General features: G+C 39.6%; 1 protein-coding gene across 1 annotated transcript in view; it reads right to left on the reverse strand.

Moving 5' to 3' along the window:
• The window catches only part of LOC138404518 (uncharacterized), a 70650-nt gene extending 51057 nt beyond the window's left edge, over window positions 1-19593 (reverse strand). The window contains exons 1-2 of the mRNA XM_069508739.1: window positions 19537-19593; window positions 19119-19455 (exon numbers count right to left, since the gene is read on the reverse strand). Coding sequence (XP_069364840.1) covers window positions 19119-19219 — 101 coding nt within the window. The 5' untranslated portion in view covers window positions 19220-19455; window positions 19537-19593. The remainder of the gene's footprint in view (window positions 1-19118; window positions 19456-19536) is intronic.
• Between the last annotated feature and the right edge of the window lie 3533 nt (window positions 19594-23126).

Here is a 23126-nt window from a genome sequence, read left to right on the forward strand (position 1 = left end):
CCCACTTGGAGGAAGATGTTCCTAACAGACCAGCTGCATCTGACGTAAGACACCCACTTGGAGGAAGATGTTCCTGTTGCATGGCCGAGCCCACAACTATAGTGAAGGTAAGTAACCGTAGTTTCTATTTAAAGTAAGCTATCAAGTATTAATACTGTATTCTTCAGTTTAACAGCAGTGTAGAATCAACCAATTCTGAACAAGTTTGGTGTTGTCCTGTAATAAAGCAAAATCCTCTTTGTTAACAGACAGACCAGCTGCATCTGACGTAAGACACCCACTTGGAGGAAGATGTTCCTGACAGACCAGCTGCATCTGACGTAAGACACCCACTTGGAGGAAGATGTTCCTGTTGCATGGCCGAGCCCACAACTATAGTGAAGGTAAGTAACCGTAGTTTCTATTTAAAGTAAGCTATCAAGTATTAATACTGTATTCTTCAGTTTAACAGCAGTGTAGAATCAACCAATTCTGAACAAGTTTGGTGTTGTCCTGTAATAAAGCAAAATCCTCTTTGTTAACAGACAGACCAGCTGCATCTGAAGCATGACACCCACTTGGAGGAAGATGTTCCTGACAGACCAGCTGCATCTGACGTAAGACACCCACTTGGAGGAAGATGTTCCTGTTGCATGGCCGAGCCCACAACTATAGTGAAGGTAAGAAACCGTGGTTGCTATTTAAAGTAAGCTCACAAGTATTAATACTGTATTCTTCAGTTTAACAGCAGTGTAGAATCAACCAATTCTGAACAAGTTTGGTGTTGTCCTATAATAAAGCAAAATCCTCTTTGTTAACAGACAGACCAGCTGCATCTGAAGCATGAGACCCACTCGGAGGAAGATGTTCCTGTTGCATGGCCGAGCCCACAACTATAGTGAAGGTAAGTAACCGTAGTTTCTATTTAAAGTAAGCTATCAAGTATTAATACTGTATTCTTCAGTTTAACAACAGTGTAGAATCAACCAATTCTGAACAAGTTTGGTGTTGTCCTGTAATAAAGCAAAATCCTCTTTGTTAACAGACAGACCAGCTGCATCTGACGTAAGACACCCACTTGAAGGAAGATGTTCCTGTTGCATGGCCGAGCCCACAACTATAGTGAAGGTAAGTAACCGTTGTTTCTATTTAAAGTAAGCTATCAAGTATTAATACTGTATTCTTCAGTTTAACAGCAGTGTAGAATCAACCAATTCTGAACAAGTTTGGTGTTGTCCTGTAATAAAGCAAAATCCTCTTTGTTAACAGACAGACCAGCTGCATCTGAAGCAAGAGACCCATTTGGAGGAAGATGTTCCTGTTGCATGGCCGAGCCCACAACTATAGTGAAGGTAAGTAACCGTAGTTTCTATTTAAAGTAAGCTATCAAGTATTAATACTGTATTCTTCAGTTTAACAGCAGTGTAGAATCAACCAATTCTGAACAAGTTTGGTGTTGTCCTGTAATAAAGCAAAATCCTCTTTGTTAACAGACAGACCAGCTGCATCTGACGTAAGACACCCACTTGGAGGAAGATGTTCCTAACAGACCAGCTGCATCTGACGTAAGACACCCACTTGGAGGAAGATGTTCCTGTTGCATGGCCGAGCCCACAACTATAGTGAAGGTAAGTAACCGTAGTTTCTATTTAAAGTAAGCTATCAAGTATTAATACTGTATTCTTCAGTTTAACAGCAGTGTAGAATCAACCAATTCTGAACAAGTTTGGTGTTGTCCTGTAATAAAGCAAAATCCTCTTTGTTAACAGACAGACCAGCTGCATCTGACGTAAGACACCCACTTGGAGGAAGATGTTCCTGACAGACCAGCTGCATCTGACGTAAGACACCCACTTGGAGGAAGATGTTCCTGTTGCATGGCCGAGCCCACAACTATAGTAAAGGTAAGTAACCGTTGTTTCTATTTAAAGTAAGCTATCAAGTATTAATACTGTATTCTTCAGTTTAACAACAGTGTAGAATCAACCAATTCTGAACAAGTTTGGTGTTGTCCTGTAATTAAGCAAAATCCTCTTTGTTAACAGACAGACCAGCTGCATCTGACGTATGACACCCACTTGGAGGAAGATGTTCCTGACAGACCAGCTGCATCTGACGTAAGACACCCACTTGGAGGAAGATGTTCCTGTTGCATGGCCGAGCCCACAACTATAGTGAAGGTAAGTAACCGTAGTTTCTATTTAAAGTAAGCTATCAAGTATTAATACTGTATTCTTCAGTTTAACAGCAGTGTAGAATCAACCAATTCTGAACAAGTTTGGTGTTGTCCTGTAATAAAGCAAAATCCTCTTTGTTAACAGACAGACCAGCTGCATCTGAAGCATGACACCCACTTGGAGGAAGATGTTCCTGACAGACCAGCTGCATCTGACGTAAGACACCCACTTGGAGGAAGATGTTCCTGTTGCATGGCCGAGCCCACAACTATAGTGAAGGTAAGTAACCGTAGTTTCTATTTAAAGTAAGCTATCAAGTATTAATACTGTATTCTTCAGTTTAACAGCAGTGTAGAATCAACCAATTCTGAACAAGTTTGGTGTTGTCCTGTAATAAAGCAAAATCCTCTTTGTTAACAGACAGACCAGCTGCATCTGAAGCATGACACCCACTTGGAGGAAGATGTTCCTGACAGACCAGCTGCATCTGACGTAAGACACCCACTTGGAGGAAGATGTTCCTGTTGCATGGCCGAGCCCACAACTATAGTGAAGGTAAGAAACCGTGGTTGCTATTTAAAGTAAGCTCACAAGTATTAATACTGTATTCTTCAGTTTAACAGCAGTGTAGAATCAACCAATTCTGAACAAGTTTGGTGTTGTCCTGTAATAAAGCAAAATCCTCTTTGTTAACAGACAGACCAGCTGCATCTGAAGCATGACACCCACTTGGAGGAAGATGTTCCTGACAGACCAGCTGCATCTGACGTAAGACACCCACTTGGAGGAAGATGTTCCTGTTGCATGGCCGAGCCCACAACTATAGTGAAGGTAAGTAACCGTAGTTTCTATTTAAAGTAAGCTATCAAGTATTAATACTGTATTCTTCAGTTTAACAGCAGTGTAGAATCAACCAATTCTGAACAAGTTTGGTGTTGTCCTGTAATAAAGCAAAATCTTCTTTGTTAACCGACAGACCAGCTGCATCTGACGTATGACACCCACTTGGAGGAAGATGTTCCTGACAGACCAGCTGCATCTGACGTAAGACACCCACTTGGAGGAAGATGTTCCTGTTGCATGGCCGAGCCCACAACTATAGTGAAGGTAAGTAACCGTAGTTTCTATTTAAAGTAAGCTATCAAGTATTAATACTGTATTCTTCAGTTTAACAGCAGTGTAGAATCAACCAATTCTGAACAAGTTTGGTGTTGTCCTGTAATAAAGCAAAATCCTCTTTGTTAACAGACAGACCAGCTGCATCTGAAGCATGACACCCACTTGGAGGAAGATGTTCCTGACAGACCAGCTGCATCTGACGTAAGACACCCACTTGGAGGAAGATGTTCCTGTTGCATGGCCGAGCCCACAACTATAGTGAAGGTAAGAAACCGTGGTTGCTATTTAAAGTAAGCTCACAAGTATTAATACTGTATTCTTCAGTTTAACAGCAGTGTAGAATCAACCAATTCTAAACAAGTTTGGTGTTGTCCTGTAATAAAGCAAAATCTTCTTTGTTAACCGACAGACCAGCTGCATCTGACGTATGACACCCACTTGGAGGAAGATGTTCCTGACAGACCAGCTGCATCTGACGTAAGACACCCACTTGGAGGAAGATGTTCCTGTTGCATGGCCGAGCCCACAACTATAGTGAAGGTAAGTAACCGTAGTTTCTATTTAAAGTAAGCTATCAAGTATTAATACTGTATTCTTCAGTTTAACAGCAGTGTAGAATCAACCAATTCTGAACAAGTTTGGTGTTGTCCTGTAATAAAGCAAAATCCTCTTTGTTAACAGACAGACCAGCTGCATCTGAAGCATGACACCCACTTGGAGGAAGATGTTCCTGACAGACCAGCTGCATCTGACGTAAGACACCCACTTGGAGGAAGATGTTCCTGTTGCATGGCCGAGCCCACAACTATAGTGAAGGTAAGAAACCGTGGTTGCTATTTAAAGTAAGCTCACAAGTATTAATACTGTATTCTTCAGTTTAACAGCAGTGTAGAATCAACCAATTCTGAACAAGTTTGGTGTTGTCCTATAATAAAGCAAAATCCTCTTTGTTAACAGACAGACCAGCTGCATCTGAAGCATGAGACCCACTCGGAGGAAGATGTTCCTGTTGCATGGCCGAGCCCACAACTATAGTGAAGGTAAGTAACCGTAGTTTCTATTTAAAGTAAGCTATCAAGTATTAATACTGTATTCTTCAGTTTAACAACAGTGTAGAATCAACCAATTCTGAACAAGTTTGGTGTTGTCCTGTAATAAAGCAAAATCCTCTTTGTTAACAGACAGACCAGCTGCATCTGACGTAAGACACCCACTTGAAGGAAGATGTTCCTGTTGCATGGCCGAGCCCACAACTATAGTGAAGGTAAGTAACCGTAGTTTCTATTTAAAGTAAGCTATCAAGTATTAATACTGTATTCTTCAGTTTAACAGCAGTGTAGAATCAACCAATTCTGAACAAGTTTGGTGTTGTCCTGTAATAAAGCAAAATCCTCTTTGTTAACAGACAGACCAGCTGCATCTGAAGCATGACACCCACTTGGAGGAAGATGTTCCTGACAGACCAGCTGCATCTGACGTAAGACACCCACTTGGAGGAAGATGTTCCTGTTGCATGGCCGAGCCCACAACTATAGTGAAGGTAAGAAACCGTGGTTGCTATTTAAAGTAAGCTCACAAGTATTAATACTGTATTCTTCAGTTTAACAGCAGTGTAGAATCAACCAATTCTGAACAAGTTTGGTGTTGTCCTATAATAAAGCAAAATCCTCTTTGTTAACAGACAGACCAGCTGCATCTGAAGCATGAGACCCACTCGGAGGAAGATGTTCCTGTTGCATGGCCGAGCCCACAACTATAGTGAAGGTAAGTAACCGTAGTTTCTATTTAAAGTAAGCTATCAAGTATTAATACTGTATTCTTCAGTTTAACAACAGTGTAGAATCAACCAATTCTGAACAAGTTTGGTGTTGTCCTGTAATAAAGCAAAATCCTCTTTGTTAACAGACAGACCAGCTGCATCTGACGTAAGACACCCACTTGAAGGAAGATGTTCCTGTTGCATGGCCGAGCCCACAACTATAGTGAAGGTAAGTAACCGTTGTTTCTATTTAAAGTAAGCTATCAAGTATTAATACTGTATTCTTCAGTTTAACAGCAGTGTAGAATCAACCAATTCTGAACAAGTTTGGTGTTGTCCTGTAATAAAGCAAAATCCTCTTTGTTAACAGACAGACCAGCTGCATCTGAAGCATGAGACCCATTTGGAGGAAGATGTTCCTGTTGCATGGCCGAGCCCACAACTATAGTGAAGGTAAGTAACCGTTGTTTCTATTTAAAGTAAGCTATCAAGTATTAATACTGTATTCTTCAGTTTAACAGCAGTGTAGAATCAACCAATTCTGAACAAGTTTGGTGTTGTCCTGTAATAAAGCAAAATCCTCTTTGTTAACAGACAGACCAGCTGCATCTGACGTAAGACACCCACTTGGAGGAAGATGTTCCTGTTGCATGGCCGAGCCCACAACTATAGTGAAGGTAAGTAACCGTTGTTTCTATTTAAAGTAAGCTATCAAGTATTAATACTGTATTCTTCAGTTTAACAACAGTGTAGAATCAACCAATTCTGAACAAGTTTGGTGTTGTCCTGTAATAAAGCAAAATCCTCTTTGTTAACAGACAGACCAGCTGCATCTGACGTAAGACACCCACTTGAAGGAAGATGTTCCTGTTGCATGGCCGAGCCCACAACTATAGTGAAGGTAAGTAACCGTTGTTTCTATTTAAAGTAAGCTATCAAGTATTAATACTGTCTTATTCAGTTTAACAGCAGTGTAGAATCAACCAATTCTGAACAAGTTTGGTGTTGTCCTGTAATAAAGCAAAATCCTCTTTGTTAACAGACAGACCAGCTGCATCTGAAGCATGAGACCCATTTGGAGGAAGATGTTCCTGTTGCATGGCCGAGCCCACAACTATAGTGAAGGTAAGTAACCGTAGTTTCTATTTAAAGTAAGCTATCAAGTATTAATACTGTATTCTTCAGTTTAACAACAGTGTAGAATCAACCAATTCTGAACAAGTTTGGTGTTGTCCTGTAATAAAGCAAAATCCTCTTTGTTAACAGACAGACCAGCTGCATCTGACGTAAGACACCCACTTGGAGGAAGATGTTCCTAACAGACCAGCTGCATCTGACGTAAGACACCCACTTGGAGGAAGATGTTCCTGTTGCATGGCCGAGCCCACAACTATAGTGAAGGTAAGTAACCGTAGTTTCTATTTAAAGTAAGCTATCAAGTATTAATACTGTATTCTTCAGTTTAACAGCAGTGTAGAATCAACCAATTCTGAACAAGTTTGGTGTTGTCCTGTAATAAAGCAAAATCCTCTTTGTTAACAGACAGACCAGCTGCATCTGACGTAAGACACCCACTTGGAGGAAGATGTTCCTGACAGACCAGCTGCATCTGACGTAAGACACCCACTTGGAGGAAGATGTTCCTGTTGCATGGCCGAGCCCACAACTATAGTAAAGGTAAGTAACCGTTGTTTCTATTTAAAGTAAGCTATCAAGTATTAATACTGTATTCTTCAGTTTAACAACAGTGTAGAATCAACCAATTCTGAACAAGTTTGGTGTTGTCCTGTAATTAAGCAAAATCCTCTTTGTTAACAGACAGACCAGCTGCATCTGACGTAAGACACCCACTTGGAGGAAGATGTTCCTGACAGACCAGCTGCATCTGACGTAAGACACCCACTTGGAGGAAGATGTTCCTGTTGCATGGCCGAGCCCACAACTATAGTGAAGGTAAGTAACCGTAGTTTCTATTTAAAGTAAGCTATCAAGTATTAATACTGTATTCTTCAGTTTAACAGCAGTGTAGAATCAACCAATTCTGAACAAGTTTGGTGTTGTCCTGTAATAAAGCAAAATCCTCTTTGTTAACAGACAGACCAGCTGCATCTGACGTAAGACACCCACTTGGAGGAAGATGTTCCTGTTGCATGGCCGAGCCCACAACTATAGTGAAGGTAAGTAACCGTTGTTTCTATTTAAAGTAAGCTATCAAGTATTAATACTGTATTCTTCAGTTTAACAACAGTGTAGAATCAACCAATTCTGAACAAGTTTGGTGTTGTCCTGTAATAAAGCAAAATCCTCTTTGTTAACAGACAGACCAGCTGCATCTGACGTAAGACACCCACTTGAAGGAAGATGTTCCTGTTGCATGGCCGAGCCCACAACTATAGTGAAGGTAAGTAACCGTTGTTTCTATTTAAAGTAAGCTATCAAGTATTAATACTGTATTCTTCAGTTTAACAGCAGTGTAGAATCAACCAATTCTGAACAAGTTTGGTGTTGTCCTGTAATAAAGCAAAATCCTCTTTGTTAACAGACAGACCAGCTGCATCTGAAGCATGAGACCCATTTGGAGGAAGATGTTCCTGTTGCATGGCCGAGCCCACAACTATAGTGAAGGTAAGTAACCGTAGTTTCTATTTAAAGTAAGCTATCAAGTATTAATACTGTATTCTTCAGTTTAACAGCAGTGTAGAATCAACCAATTCTGAACAAGTTTGGTGTTGTCCTGTAATAAAGCAAAATCCTCTTTGTTAACAGACAGACCAGCTGCATCTGACGTAAGACACCCACTTGGAGGAAGATGTTCCTGTTGCATGGCCGAGCCCACAACTATAGTGAAGGTAAGTAACCGTTGTTTCTATTTAAAGTAAGCTATCAAGTATTAATACTGTATTCTTCAGTTTAACAACAGTGTAGAATCAACCAATTCTGAACAAGTTTGGTGTTGTCCTGTAATAAAGCAAAATCCTCTTTGTTAACAGACAGACCAGCTGCATCTGACGTAAGACACCCACTTGAAGGAAGATGTTCCTGTTGCATGGCCGAGCCCACAACTATAGTGAAGGTAAGTAACCGTTGTTTCTATTTAAAGTAAGCTATCAAGTATTAATACTGTATTCTTCAGTTTAACAGCAGTGTAGAATCAACCAATTCTGAACAAGTTTGGTGTTGTCCTGTAATAAAGCAAAATCCTCTTTGTTAACAGACAGACCAGCTGCATCTGAAGCATGAGACCCATTTGGAGGAAGATGTTCCTGTTGCATGGCCGAGCCCACAACTATAGTGAAGGTAAGTAACCGTAGTTTCTATTTAAAGTAAGCTATCAAGTATTAATACTGTATTCTTCAGTTTAACAGCAGTGTAGAATCAACCAATTCTGAACAAGTTTGGTGTTGTCCTGTAATAAAGCAAAATCCTCTTTGTTAACAGACAGACCAGCTGCATCTGACGTAAGACACCCACTTGGAGGAAGATGTTCCTAACAGACCAGCTGCATCTGACGTAAGACACCCACTTGGAGGAAGATGTTCCTGTTGCATGGCCGAGCCCACAACTATAGTGAAGGTAAGTAACCGTAGTTTCTATTTAAAGTAAGCTATCAAGTATTAATACTGTATTCTTCAGTTTAACAACAGTGTAGAATCAACCAATTCTGAACAAGTTTGGTGTTGTCCTGTAATAAAGCAAAATCCTCTTTGTTAACAGACAGACCAGCTGCATCTGAAGCATGAGACCCATTTGGAGGAAGATGTTCCTGTTGCATGGCCGAGCCCACAACTATAGTGAAGGTAAGTAACCGTAGTTTCTATTTAAAGTAAGCTATCAAGTATTAATACTGTATTCTTCAGTTTAACAGCAGTGTAGAATCAACCAATTCTGAACAAGTTTGGTGTTGTCCTGTAATAAAGCAAAATCCTCTTTGTTAACAGACAGACCAGCTGCATCTGACGTAAGACACCCACTTGGAGGAAGATGTTCCTAACAGACCAGCTGCATCTGACGTAAGACACCCACTTGGAGGAAGATGTTCCTGTTGCATGGCCGAGCCCACAACTATAGTAAAGGTAAGTAACCGTTGTTTCTATTTAAAGTAAGCTATCAAGTATTAATACTGTATTCTTCAGTTTAACAGCAGTGTAGAATCAACCAATTCTGAACAAGTTTGGTGTTGTCCTGTAATAAAGCAAAATCCTCTTTGTTAACAGACAGACCAGCTGCATCTGACGTAAGACACCCACTTGGAGGAAGATGTTCCTAACAGACCAGCTGCATCTGACGTAAGACACCCACTTGGAGGAAGATGTTCCTGACAGACCAGCTGCATCTGACGTAGGACACCCACTTGGAGGAAGATGTTCCTGTTGCATGGCCGAGCCCACAACTATAGTGAAGGTAAGTAACCGTTGTTTCTATTTAAAGTAAGCTATCAAGTATTAATACTGTATTCTTCAGTTTAACAGCAGTGTAGAATCAACCAATTCTGAACAAGTTTGGTGTTGTCCTGTAATAAAGCAAAATCCTCTTTGTTAACAGACAGACCAGCTGCATCTGACGTAAGACACCCACTTGGAGGAAGATGTTCCTAACAGACCAGCTGCATCTGACGTAAGACACCCACTTGGAGGAAGATGTTCCTGACAGACCAGCTGCATCTGACGTAGGACACCCACTTGAAGGAAGATGTTCCTGTTGCATGGCCGAGCCCACAACTATAGTGAAGGTAAGTAACCGTTGTTTCTATTTAAAGTAAGCTATCAAGTATTAATACTGTATTCTTCAGTTTAACAGCAGTGTAGAATCAACCAATTCTGAACAAGTTTGGTGTTGTCCTGTAATAAAGCAAAATCCTCTTTGTTAACAGACAGACCAGCTGCATCTGACGTAAGACACCCACTTGGAGGAAGATGTTCCTGACAGACCAGCTGCATCTGACGTAAGACACCCACTTGGAGGAAGATGTTCCTGTTGCATGGCCGAGCCCACAACTATAGTGAAGGTAAGTAACCGTTGTTTCTATTTAAAGTAAGCTATCAAGTATTAATACTGTATTCTTCAGTTTAACAACAGTGTAGAATCAACCAATTCTGAACAAGTTTGGTGTTGTCCTGTAATAAAGCAAAATCCTCTTTGTTAACAGACAGACCAGCTGCATCTGACGTAAGACACCCACTTGGAGGAAGATGTTCCTGTTGCATGGCCGAGCCCACAACTATAGTGAAGGTAAGTAACCGTTGTTTCTATTTAAAGTAAGCTATCAAGTATTAATACTGTATTCTTCAGTTTAACAGCAGTGTAGAATCAACCAATTCTGAACAAGTTTGGTGTTGTCCTGTAATAAAGCAAAATCCTCTTTGTTAACAGACAGACCAGCTGCATCTGACGTAAGACACCCACTTGGAGGAAGATGTTCCTAACAGACCAGCTGCATCTGACGTAAGACACCCACTTTGAGGAAGATGTTCCTGACAGACCAGCTGCATCTGACGTAAGACACCCACTTGGAGGAAGATGTTCCTGTTGCATGGCCGAGCCCACAACTATAGTGAAGGTAAGTAACCGTTGTTTCTATTTAAAGTAAGCTATCAAGTATTAATACTGTATTCTTCAGTTTAACAGCAGTGTAGAATCAACCAATTCTGAACAAGTTTGGTGTTGTCCTGTAATAAAGCAAAATCCTCTTTGTTAACAGACAGACCAGCTGCATCTGACGTAAGACACCCACTTGGAGGAAGATGTTCCTGACAGACCAGCTGCATCTGACGTAAGACACCCACTTGGAGGAAGATGTTCCTGTTGCATGGCCGAGCCCACAACTATAGTGAAGGTAAGTAACCGTTGTTTCTATTTAAAGTAAGCTATCAAGTATTAATACTGTATTCTTCAGTTTAACAGCAGTGTAGAATCAACCAATTCTGAACAAGTTTGGTGTTGTCCTGTAATAAAGCAAAATCCTCTTTGTTAACAGACAGACCAGCTGCATCTGAAGCATGAGACCCATTTGGAGGAAGATGTTCCTGTTGCATGGCCGAGCCCACAACTATAGTGAAGGTAAGTAACCGTAGTTTCTATTTAAAGTAAGCTATCAAGTATTAATACTGTATTCTTCAGTTTAACAGCAGTGTAGAATCAACCAATTCTGAACAAGTTTGGTGTTGTCCTGTAATAAAGCAAAATCCTCTTTGTTAACAGACAGACCAGCTGCATCTGACGTAAGACACCCACTTGGAGGAAGATGTTCCTGTTGCATGGCCGAGCCCACAACTATAGTGAAGGTAAGTAACCGTTGTTTCTATTTAAAGTAAGCTATCAAGTATTAATACTGTATTCTTCAGTTTAACAACAGTGTAGAATCAACCAATTCTGAACAAGTTTGGTGTTGTCCTGTAATAAAGCAAAATCCTCTTTGTTAACAGACAGACCAGCTGCATCTGAAGCATGAGACCCATTTGGAGGAAGATGTTCCTGTTGCATGGCCGAGCCCACAACTATAGTGAAGGTAAGTAACCGTTGTTTCTATTTAAAGTAAGCTATCAAGTATTAATACTGTATTCTTCAGTTTAACAGCAGTGTAGAATCAACCAATTCTGAACAAGTTTGGTGTTGTCCTGTAATAAAGCAAAATCCTCTTTGTTAACAGACAGACCAGCTGCATCTGACGTAAGACACCCACTTGGAGGAAGATGTTCCTAACAGACCAGCTGCATCTGACGTAAGACACCCACTTGGAGGAAGATGTTCCTGTTGCATGGCCGAGCCCACAACTATAGTGAAGGTAAGTAACCGTTGTTTCTATTTAAAGTAAGCTATCAAGTATTAATACTGTATTCTTCAGTTTAACAGCAGTGTAGAATCAACCAATTCTGAACAAGTTTGGTGTTGTCCTGTAATAAAGCAAAATCCTCTTTGTTAACAGACAGACCAGCTGCATCTGACGTAAGACACCCACTTGAAGGAAGATGTTCCTGTTGCATGGCCGAGCCCACAACTATAGTGAAGGTAAGTAACCGTTGTTTCTATTTAAAGTAAGCTATCAAGTATTAATACTGTATTCTTCAGTTTAACAACAGTGTAGAATCAACCAATTCTGAACAAGTTTGGTGTTGTCCTGTAATAAAGCAAAATCCTCTTTGTTAACAGACAGACCAGCTGCATCTGAAGCATGAGACCCATTTGGAGGAAGATGTTCCTGTTGCATGGCCGAGCCCACAACTATAGTGAAGGTAAGTAACCGTTGTTTCTATTTAAAGTAAGCTATCAAGTATTAATACTGTATTCTTCAGTTTAACAGCAGTGTAGAATCAACCAATTCTGAACAAGTTTGGTGTTGTCCTGTAATAAAGCAAAATCCTCTTTGTTAACAGACAGACCAGCTGCATCTGACGTAAGACACCCACTTGGAGGAAGATGTTCCTAACAGACCAGCTGCATCTGACGTAAGACACCCACTTGGAGGAAGATGTTCCTGTTGCATGGCCGAGCCCACAACTATAGTGAAGGTAAGTAACCGTTGTTTCTATTTAAAGTAAGCTATCAAGTATTAATACTGTATTCTTCAGTTTAACAGCAGTGTAGAATCAACCAATTCTGAACAAGTTTGGTGTTGTCCTGTAATAAAGCAAAATCCTCTTTGTTAACAGACAGACCAGCTGCATCTGACGTAAGACACCCACTTGGAGGAAGATGTTCCTAACAGACCAGCTGCATCTGACGTAAGACACCCACTTGGAGGAAGATGTTCCTGACAGACCAGCTGCATCTGACGTAGGACACCCACTTGGAGGAAGATGTTCCTGTTGCATGGCCGAGCCCACAACTATAGTGAAGGTAAGTAACCGTAGTTTCTATTTAAAGTAAGCTATCAAGTATTAATACTGTATTCTTCAGTTTAACAGCAGTGTAGAATCAACCAATTCTGAACAAGTTTGGTGTTGTCCTGTAATAAAGCAAAATCCTCTTTGTTAACAGACAGACCAGCTGCATCTGACGTAAGACACCCACTTGGAGGAAGATGTTCCTGACAGACCAGCTGCATCTGACGTAAGACACCCACTTGGAGGAAGATGTTCCTGACAGACCAGCTGCATCTGACGTAGGACACCCACTTGGAGGAAGATGTTCCTGTTGCATGGCCGAGCCCACAACTATAGTGAAGGTAAGTAACCGTTGTTTCTATTTAAAGTAAGCTATCAAGTATTAATACTGTATTCTTCAGTTTAACAACAGTGTAGAATCAACCAATTCTGAACAAGTTTGGTGTTGTCCTGTAATAAAGCAAAATCCTCTTTGTTAACAGACAGACCAGCTGCATCTGACGTAAGACACCCACTTGGAGGAAGATGTTCCTGACAGACCAGCTGCATCTGACGTAAGACACCCACTTGGAGGAAGATGTTCCTGACAGACCAGCTGCATCTGACGTAGGACACCCACTTGGAGGAAGATGTTCCTGTTGCATGGCCGAGCCCACAACTATAGTGAAGGTAAGTAACCGTTGTTTCTATTTAAAGTAAGCTATCAAGTATTAATACTGTATTCTTCAGTTTAACAGCAGTGTAGAATCAACCAATTCTGAACAAGTTTGGTGTTGTCCTGTAATAAAGCAAAATCCTCTTTGTTAACAGACAGACCAGCTGCATCTGACGTAAGACACCCACTTGGAGGAAGATGTTCCTGACAGACCAGCTGCATCTGACGTAAGACACCCACTTGGAGGAAGATGTTCCTGACAGACCAGCTGCATCTGACGTAGGACACCCACTTGGAGGAAGATGTTCCTGTTGCATGGCCGAGCCCACAACTATAGTGAAGGTAAGTAACCGTAGTTTCTATTTAAAGTAAGCTATCAAGTATTAATACTGTATTCTTCAGTTTAACAGCAGTGTAGAATCAACCAATTCTGAACAAGTTTGGTGTTGTCCTGTAATAAAGCAAAATCCTCTTTGTTAACAGACAGACCAGCTGCATCTGACGTAAGACACCCACTTGGAGGAAGATGTTCCTGTTGCATGGCCGAGCCCACAACTATAGTGAAGGTAAGTAACCGTTGTTTCTATTTAAAGTAAGCTATCAAGTATTAATACTGTATTCTTCAGTTTAACAACAGTGTAGAATCAACCAATTCTGAACAAGTTTGGTGTTGTCCTGTAATAAAGCAAAATCCTCTTTGTTAACAGACAGACCAGCTGCATCTGACGTAAGACACCCACTTGAAGGAAGATGTTCCTGTTGCATGGCCGAGCCCACAACTATAGTGAAGGTAAGTAACCGTTGTTTCTATTTAAAGTAAGCTATCAAGTATTAATACTGTATTCTTCAGTTTAACAGCAGTGTAGAATCAACCAATTCTGAACAAGTTTGGTGTTGTCCTGTAATAAAGCAAAATCCTCTTTGTTAACAGACAGACCAGCTGCATCTGAAGCATGAGACCCATTTGGAGGAAGATGTTCCTGTTGCATGGCCGAGCCCACAACTATAGTGAAGGTAAGTAACCGTAGTTTCTATTTAAAGTAAGCTATCAAGTATTAATACTGTATTCTTCAGTTTAACAGCAGTGTAGAATCAACCAATTCTGAACAAGTTTGGTGTTGTCCTGTAATAAAGCAAAATCCTCTTTGTTAACAGACAGACCAGCTGCATCTGACGTAAGACACCCACTTGGAGGAAGATGTTCCTAACAGACCAGCTGCATCTGACGTAAGACACCCACTTGGAGGAAGATGTTCCTGTTGCATGGCCGAGCCCACAACTATAGTGAAGGTAAGTAACCGTAGTTTCTATTTAAAGTAAGCTATCAAGTATTAATACTGTATTCTTCAGTTTAACAGCAGTGTAGAATCAACCAATTCTGAACAAGTTTGGTGTTGTCCTGTAATAAAGCAAAATCCTCTTTGTTAACAGACAGACCAGCTGCATCTGACGTAAGACACCCACTTGGAGGAAGATGTTCCTGACAGACCAGCTGCATCTGACGTAAGACACCCACTTGGAGGAAGATGTTCCTGTTGCATGGCCGAGCCCACAACTATAGTGAAGATAAGTAACCGTAGTTAATCACATTATCTATTAAAAGTAAGCTATCACATGTTAATACTGTATTCTTCAGTTTAACAACAGTGTAGAATCAACCAATTCTGAACAAGTTTGGTGTTGTCCTGTAATAAAGCAAAATCCTCTTTGTTAACAGACAGACCAGCTGCATCTGAAGTATGAGACCCACTCGGTGGCAGATGTTCCTGTTGCATGGCCGAGCCCACGACACTTCTCCAATACAATCTTGTATATCAAATATTTGAAAAGAGCAACCGCCGAGTTTCTTGCTGGTTCTTCTCGGTAGGAAAGGCATTCCGAACCAGTGGTAGATGCATCCGACGATTCGAAAGCACTTGTAATAGTTTATTTGAATAAAAAAGATTTTTATTTTATTTTTATTTTATTTTATACAATTGCTTTTGCGGTTTGAATTCCTTTAACTCTTTATTTATTGAAGGTAAGCTACCAAATGTTTTTATTATACTCTTCAGTGAAACAGCAGTGTAGTGTAAAGTCTGTTTACTAACATAGTGTCGCCACCATATACTTGTGTTTATTATTTATATTCGTATTTTATTACAATAACCATAAGAATAATTAGTATTTTATTTTATTCTTAGAATGCAAATACTTACTTAACAAACACAGTAAAAAATAAAGTGAAGCGACACTATGTTAGTGAATATACTTTAGTTTCCGTGACCAATGTCACCAAGCGACGCGCATGCGCCACTGTGTTTTAGTGGGTATTCCAGCCGCGTTTCCGGAAGGAATGCGTAAATGCATTTCCCAGACTACGGTTAGGTCAGCCTTGTCTAGATAAGAGTATCAGCCATGCTAATCATGACTAATATTCCCCTTTTCCCTCCCACGAAGCGTCAAGCTTGTGCTAGGAGTAGTACGACAATAGTGCAATGGGTGTGGTTTGAACCGTCGACCTTTCGGATTTCAGTCTTTTCCTTTAACCGTTGGGCTATTGAGGCTTCTATTTATATAGATTTCTATAGACATATATTTAATAAAGCGAAATATTTCAGTGAAACGTAAGTTAGAAGCAAATTAACAGTTTGAAAATTCTAATTATAGAGGTCGTTCATCACCGTATTGCTGCGGAACCCGGAGGTTTAGAACTTTTTTTTAATGCGTAATTAAAAGTAATAAAACCATCCTAAAAAATGAGCTTTATTTTATTAGGGGGACACATAGTTGGTAGCGATACTGAGTCCCATAGTCACTTGGGCAATGTCCTTTTTCCTGTCTATAATATTAGTATAGAAAAACAGTATAATAAATCGATTACTGCAAATAAATCACTTCTAATATTTTTTCTTCGAAAAATCGAATTTGATTTCTTTCAAAACCGTTATATTTTGGGTGCAGTTTTTTTTCTGAAATTGGTTAGATCAGATTTGTAGGTAATATTACATAGTATCTATTGTGTTCTTTTCATGATATTTCTATCTTTTGTACCTATTCTACTCCCTTTACTACCTCTCGCACTGCCAAGGGTCACTGGTAGAGATCTCTCATAGAGATGAGTGCTTCCCTGTTCACTTTCGCTCTCTTTTTCTCTTTACTGTAAATGTCTTTGGTACAAATAAGAATAAATAAAATAAAATAAATAAATCAATAATAGTTTCTGGAATAGTTTCAGGTTCGGCTTTGACCGCTTTCAAAATGACTATGATATAGAAGAGATACGATCTCTCAGTGTATGCCACCCGATAATGAGCTTAGCTATATAACTATAATATTTCGATATATATATTTCGATATTATACTATGTATATGATATTTAATATTTCGATGTTAAACGTAAATCAATCTTAGGGTTCCTAGTGTTAGGTTTAATATAACGTTGTAGAATTTTAATATATCTATTTGTTAGCAGTGTTGTGTCAACCTTTTTTTTCTTGAAACCAGTTAAAGGACTTCGTAAACGACTCGACTCGTCGCCGACTGCACTCCGACTCGACTCACAGTAAGGCTGCCTGTCCACTGGTGCGGAGCTAGGTAGCGGAGCGGAGCGAGAAAGTGACGCGGAGCGTAGTTGCGGACTGTGTTTTGTGTTTTTCCATACGCAGAGCTAGCCGTGCTCCGCTTCCCCTTTCCGCGTTACAATGCATGATTTTTTATATAGTCCGCAAATCCTTGTCCAGCGGAGTGGGAGTTTTATGTAATTCTATTGGTTAATATTTACGCAGCTCCGCTCCTCTCTTCTCCGGACCAGTGGACAGGCAGCCTAACGCTTGAAAATCTGAACTTTATATCGTGTTCTTGATGACATTGACTTATAAGAGTAGGTGTAGACGAGGGCTCACGAACAAAATGACATAGCTCATGTGGCGTGGTTTGCACCTATGCACACGTTTCTTCTTACAAAACGTAGAAAAAGTTTTATATTATCAACAGCTTCAGGTTATGCACGCACAACAGACGGAAACGTTTAAGTGCGGAAACCAGCCCAGAGAGAAGCTTCACTTTATTATAAACCTAACATAAAGTTTAATAACGATTGCAAAATATTTATATTTGAGACCTCTTGTCATCGACAGTAAATTTAAAAATATTAGAATTTTTCAAATGACAACAAAAATATCACCAAACAATAAGTCTAAAAATTCGAATAATTTGAAATAAGCTTGTTAGTTGTTGGCTGCTATTTTTCAGGCCGCATTTGAAGCACTTATTTCTGTCTTATGTTACAATTTTCAACATTGAATGATGTAAGTGAAGAAGAACTTCGTATCTATATTTTAACAAAATGTTAAAAAGTCGACTGTAAGGAACACGATATAAAATGCACGTTTCCATGCTTTACTGTTAGTCGAATCAGAGTAGAGTCTGCATTGAGTCAGTGTGATGTGCGAAGATCTTAATAGTGCTTATTTGGTTTTGCAATCTCTACACTAAACTCTAAATGCTAACAGGTCTAAAAGTTCTATGGCAATATTCCCGGAAAAGTATAGCACTAATTTTAGTCCGGTAAGCTTAGTTCTGCACATTGCTGCAATTTGCCAATTTTTCATATACACCACTAATAATTATTGCTATCATAAAAAAATCTGGGTTGTCAGAATTCGATAATTAAACGCTTATGCAATTTCAAAAATTAGCAATAATTGGTCAATATTTATTACTAGCGAATACCCGCTCGGCGTGTTCTGCTGCTGAACATATTGCCTTATTCCTTTTATTTATTGGTCTAAAACTATCTCCGCATTATTGCCTTTCTAATGAAACCAGTTTGGGGCACATCCGTCGGATGGTTTCAAGGTGTATAACGGACATAGATAGAAACATTTTTGTTGTCTTATATAGGACTAGGATGTTAGCGTATACGTAGACGTGACACGCGTGTTGATTCTACGTTCAACGCAGCGTAGTTGTTGTGTGGCCACCATCGATATTAATGACAAGATATGGTCAAGCTAACAATATATTTCAAGGTTTAGAAACCAAATAAATCAGCGCCACCTCTTGAATACTAATGAACGACTCGATTGAAATCCAGACGTCACTGAGGTTGCATCGGTGCATGAGCACCAATGAGTCGGTGCTGTAAGGGTGATAAATCGGGCGGAATAGAAATATACCCGGATACGGAATAATCTACCACCTTACAAAGATTAGAGGAAAAAAATAATTTTAATTTACTTTACTTGATCTATCTACCTAGTAAAGAATAGAAGCTAGCCGTCGACTCCCTTGTAATGCATATGAGGTGTTATAAATGAAATTTGCTAGATGTTAGGCAAAATTGTTTTTAATGTAACTTTTACCGGGGTCGCTTAATACAGAATGATGGCTAATAATGCTTAGTTATTCTAGCTTAATGCCAAGACTTAATTTAGATACATTAGAATGACTTAGGTAGATAGTACATAAGATCTATGTTTTAAATTTAAGATGCCATTGGCATGGAATAGACAATGACACAGTAAAATTCATAAAATTGTTTCAAAATAAAAGCTCAGTAGTAAAGACAGGGTTCTTACTGTACACATACACTAAGAAGGTTCACTAAACTGTTGCAGGATACAAACATTTGCTTACTTGTAGGTGCGAAGACTGCAAGGTAGCTGGACGGCATCGGCCAAGATCCAAAACTCAATTTATTTGATTCTTCACAACCGAAATGTTTCATTACAAAGATTTTCACCAAGTCTTATCCATAGCAATTAAGTTGTCAACGTGAATGTGCAAAAGAAATAAATACGAAAACCGAAAACTAAAAACGGAAACGCAAACGGAAAACGGAAAACTGAAGCTAAACGTAAAACGTAAACGTAAACCCTATTGAACTCCTGGCCACCAATGGTTTTCAGAAGTCCACCCACAACCCATTATCCTCATTTATTTGGGAAGTTAAAATAACTGGAACTGAAAGAAATCATGAGATTAGGATTTTCTCTAACCAAACCGCCATTTTGTCGAATCCACATTACTTGATTTTTCACTCACCATAACTGATGAAACATTGAAAATACGTTAGGATGACTAAAATTTATGACTATTGTATTTTTCCAGGCGAAGCCATGGGCGAAGAGAAGTGAGATTTTCCTGGAACGAAAAAAATTCGTCTTCACATGTTGACTCCAGGAAAATTCTAAATCTCATCAATCGGTGTTGCCAGACGCAACCCGAGTGTGGCCGCTCTCATTTAGTTTGATCATGAAGCCAATTCATTTTTGAATATTTGCGGAACCTAAGGATATATTATAAGAACCGTTTTGTTAATGACTTAACAATAAACAAATGATATTATGGTTTTATTTAATTATTTTGTTTTATTTTTACGACAATTGACAACGAAGCAAACGCCATCTATTGTGGCTCGAATGAACTCTGAACATCGACCCACGCGTAGTTCTGCACCTTGATGCTAGGTGGCACCAACATACTTTGAACAAAATAGATTTTAATTAAAAGCGAAACGCTAATTAGTAGTTCAAAATTTACAACGTCACAATACTTCCCCTCCTACGAAAAGGTTCAACAGGTTGAACCACGCTGCCCTCAGCGTCATCCAACAACTACTAACAATTTGCCTGAAACAAACAAACAAAAAAAACACAGAAGTTACGCGTGAACGCACATCTACTACTAACAAGGAAAATTGTCTAACAAAATAAATATACTGAAAACAGTGTAAGGTTTTATACATTATACTTAACTACACAACCCTAACTTCTAAAAAGAATATATACAAAAAAACTTCATGGTGTCTAAGACACTTGAGTGGAAACATCTTGGCATCATTCTTCAGCTGACTGATAGAATGCGTCTAGGCCTACGGTGGTTCACTCTTTTAAACTACCATCGTAATATTTGTTACTCAACAAATACGGAAAATCTGGTTGTGAACGGGTCCATCTGATATGGCAACCGTTCTCTATCCCATTCGGAAAAATAAAACCGAATCAAAATCGGAATATGAGAAAAAAAAAAACGAAATAACTCTCCTAGAAAATAGATCTCGGAACAGAATCGGAAAAATAACAGAAGTGATCCATTATCTAGAAGGAAAACGAAAACAAAACACAAAACCCCCCCTTTTCGTTATCCCCAAAGTACGATATTTGCATTTTTACTTTCTCAACCGGTTGGTCTACCACAAGCATTCCAATCATCACATATTCATCCCTACATACATCCACTACATTCCTCCTCAACTGAACCATGGTAATGTAACTGTTAACTCAGAACATCACTACACTCATTCAAATTCCTAATTGAATATTGATAACTTAAATATTCAAACAGTTTAGACCAAACTAAGTAATGGCAAATATCTACTTCTTAATATCCTTAATATGCCAAGTGCCTATTGGGTGGTTGTCAGCTACTCTAACTAGTTCATAAACCAAAGGTGACAAAACCTTGACAACCCTGCACTTTTCATACTTAGGTGCCAGCTTAGCTGCGAAAAAATTTGTAGCGTCGCTTTGTGGATAGGTCTTTTTCCACACTATATCCCCAACAGAATAGCTTGCAGACCTACGCCTTAAGTTGTAATGCGTTGCATACTCTGCATGAGCCTGAAACAAATTTCTCCTAACCTGACCAAATATGTCCTCCAAAGATCCAAACTTTCCTGCGTATTCCTCCCTTGGAATTCCGGCCTCGTACTCCTTATCCGTGTCCTTATAGAAGGAACCATTTAAGACCGGTTCTCTAGCGTGGACAAGGAAGAACGGGGAGAATCCAGTGGATTCATTAACCGCACTGTTTATGGCGAACTGGACCTTGTACAGGTTTTCGTCCCAGGACCTGTGGTTATCTTTCACAAAAGCGGCTACAGCAGTCATAACAACCTTATTGTACCTCTCAACAAGGTTAACTTGCGGAGTGTACAGTGGTGTGTAGTGTAATTTCGGAATATTATAACGCTTAATGAGATTACGGAATTCAGATCCTGTAAATTGGGACCCATTGTCCACAATCACAGTCTCTGGAACACTATGGTTCAAAAATACAAAATTCTCTAGCGCTTTAACAACAGCGGCACCTGTGGCACGCCGTAACGGAAACAACATTGTATATTTCGAAAAACAACACGTCACCACAAAAAGAAATGTAAATCCTGATTTAGACCTAGGCAAAGGTCCGACTAAATCAGCCGAAATGACCTGAAAAGGTCTCTCGCAGACTTTAGGCTTCCCTAGCAGACCTGGAGTGGCTGATGTCGTGTGTTTATACGCAGAGCAAGTATCACAATTCTTAACGTACTCAACCACGTCCTTATACATACCACGCCAAAAATATCTGAGGGATAATCTGCGATGAGTTTTGAACACACCAAAATGACCTGCAGTTGCATCTGCATGGTTTTGTTGCATAATTCTAAGGATGTCGTTCTTGTGGACTACCTCTTTCCAGTCGAACTCACTGAGAAGCTGGTATTTACATTTACTGTAACGATATAGTTTATCGTTCAAAATACAAAAATTCGGAAAATTTGCTGGATTGATTTTACAGCCATTAAATGTTTTGTCATACCAGTCATCTACCAAAACTTGTTGACTAGAGTTATCATTACGATCACCAACTACATCTACGTGTATGAGTCTCGACAAGGTATCCGGAACTACATTATCACAACCCTTCCTATGTTCGATAACAAAATTATACTGTGATAATCTACAACCCCATCTGGCGAGTCGTCCTGAGGGATTTTCTAAATTTAAGAACCACTTTAGGGATGCATGGTCTGTGATAATTGTGACTGGCTTGGAACCAAAATAAGCCTGAAATTTCTCCACTGCAAAAATCACAGCTAGAGCCTCGCGTTCCGTCGCGCTGTAATTCCTTTCGTTTTTATTTAGGCTCCTACTGACATACGCAATGGGATGATCGCAACCATCGGTTTCTTGCGTTAGCATACCGCCAACACCATATGCAGAAGCATCACAATGTATTTTGAATGGTTTTTCAAAATTCGGTACCGCAAGAACAGGTGCGGTTACCAACGCATTCTTCAATGTATTAAATGCTACCTCTGCCTGTTCGCTCCACTCAAATTTAGGTGCGTTCTTTCCTTTACTCGTTAGTCTATTGAGTGGTGCAGCGATGGTTGAAAAATTCCTAATAAAGCGCCTGTACCAAGAACAAGTGCCTAGGAAAATCTTTACCTCCTGTGCAGTTTTTGGGGTCGGAAAGTTCAAAACTGCGGCAACTTTTCCAGGATCTGTGCGTAAACCAAATTCATCCACTATATACCCTAAATATTTCAAAGAGTTTCGAAAAAAATTACATTTATCAAAATTTATGGATAGTTGAGCCATTTTTAGTTTATCCAGAACTCTGTTTAATAAAATTAAATGGGTTTCAAAATCAGCAGAACAAATAACAATATCATCTATATAACAAAATACTATTCCATTTTCAATATCACTACAAAAATTTTGATTAAATAACTGGTCCATTAACCTCTGCTGTCGTGCTGGTGCACCGCATAGGCCAAACGGCATGACTTTAAATTTGAATAACCCTCTACCAGGAACTGTAAAACTGGTTTTTTCCTGAGAGTCGTTAGCTAACGGAATTTGCCA

The sequence above is a fragment of the Maniola hyperantus genome, chromosome Z (genome assembly GCF_902806685.2).
Source record: "Maniola hyperantus chromosome Z, iAphHyp1.2, whole genome shotgun sequence".
NCBI classification, from domain to species: domain Eukaryota; kingdom Metazoa; phylum Arthropoda; class Insecta; order Lepidoptera; family Nymphalidae; genus Maniola; species Maniola hyperantus.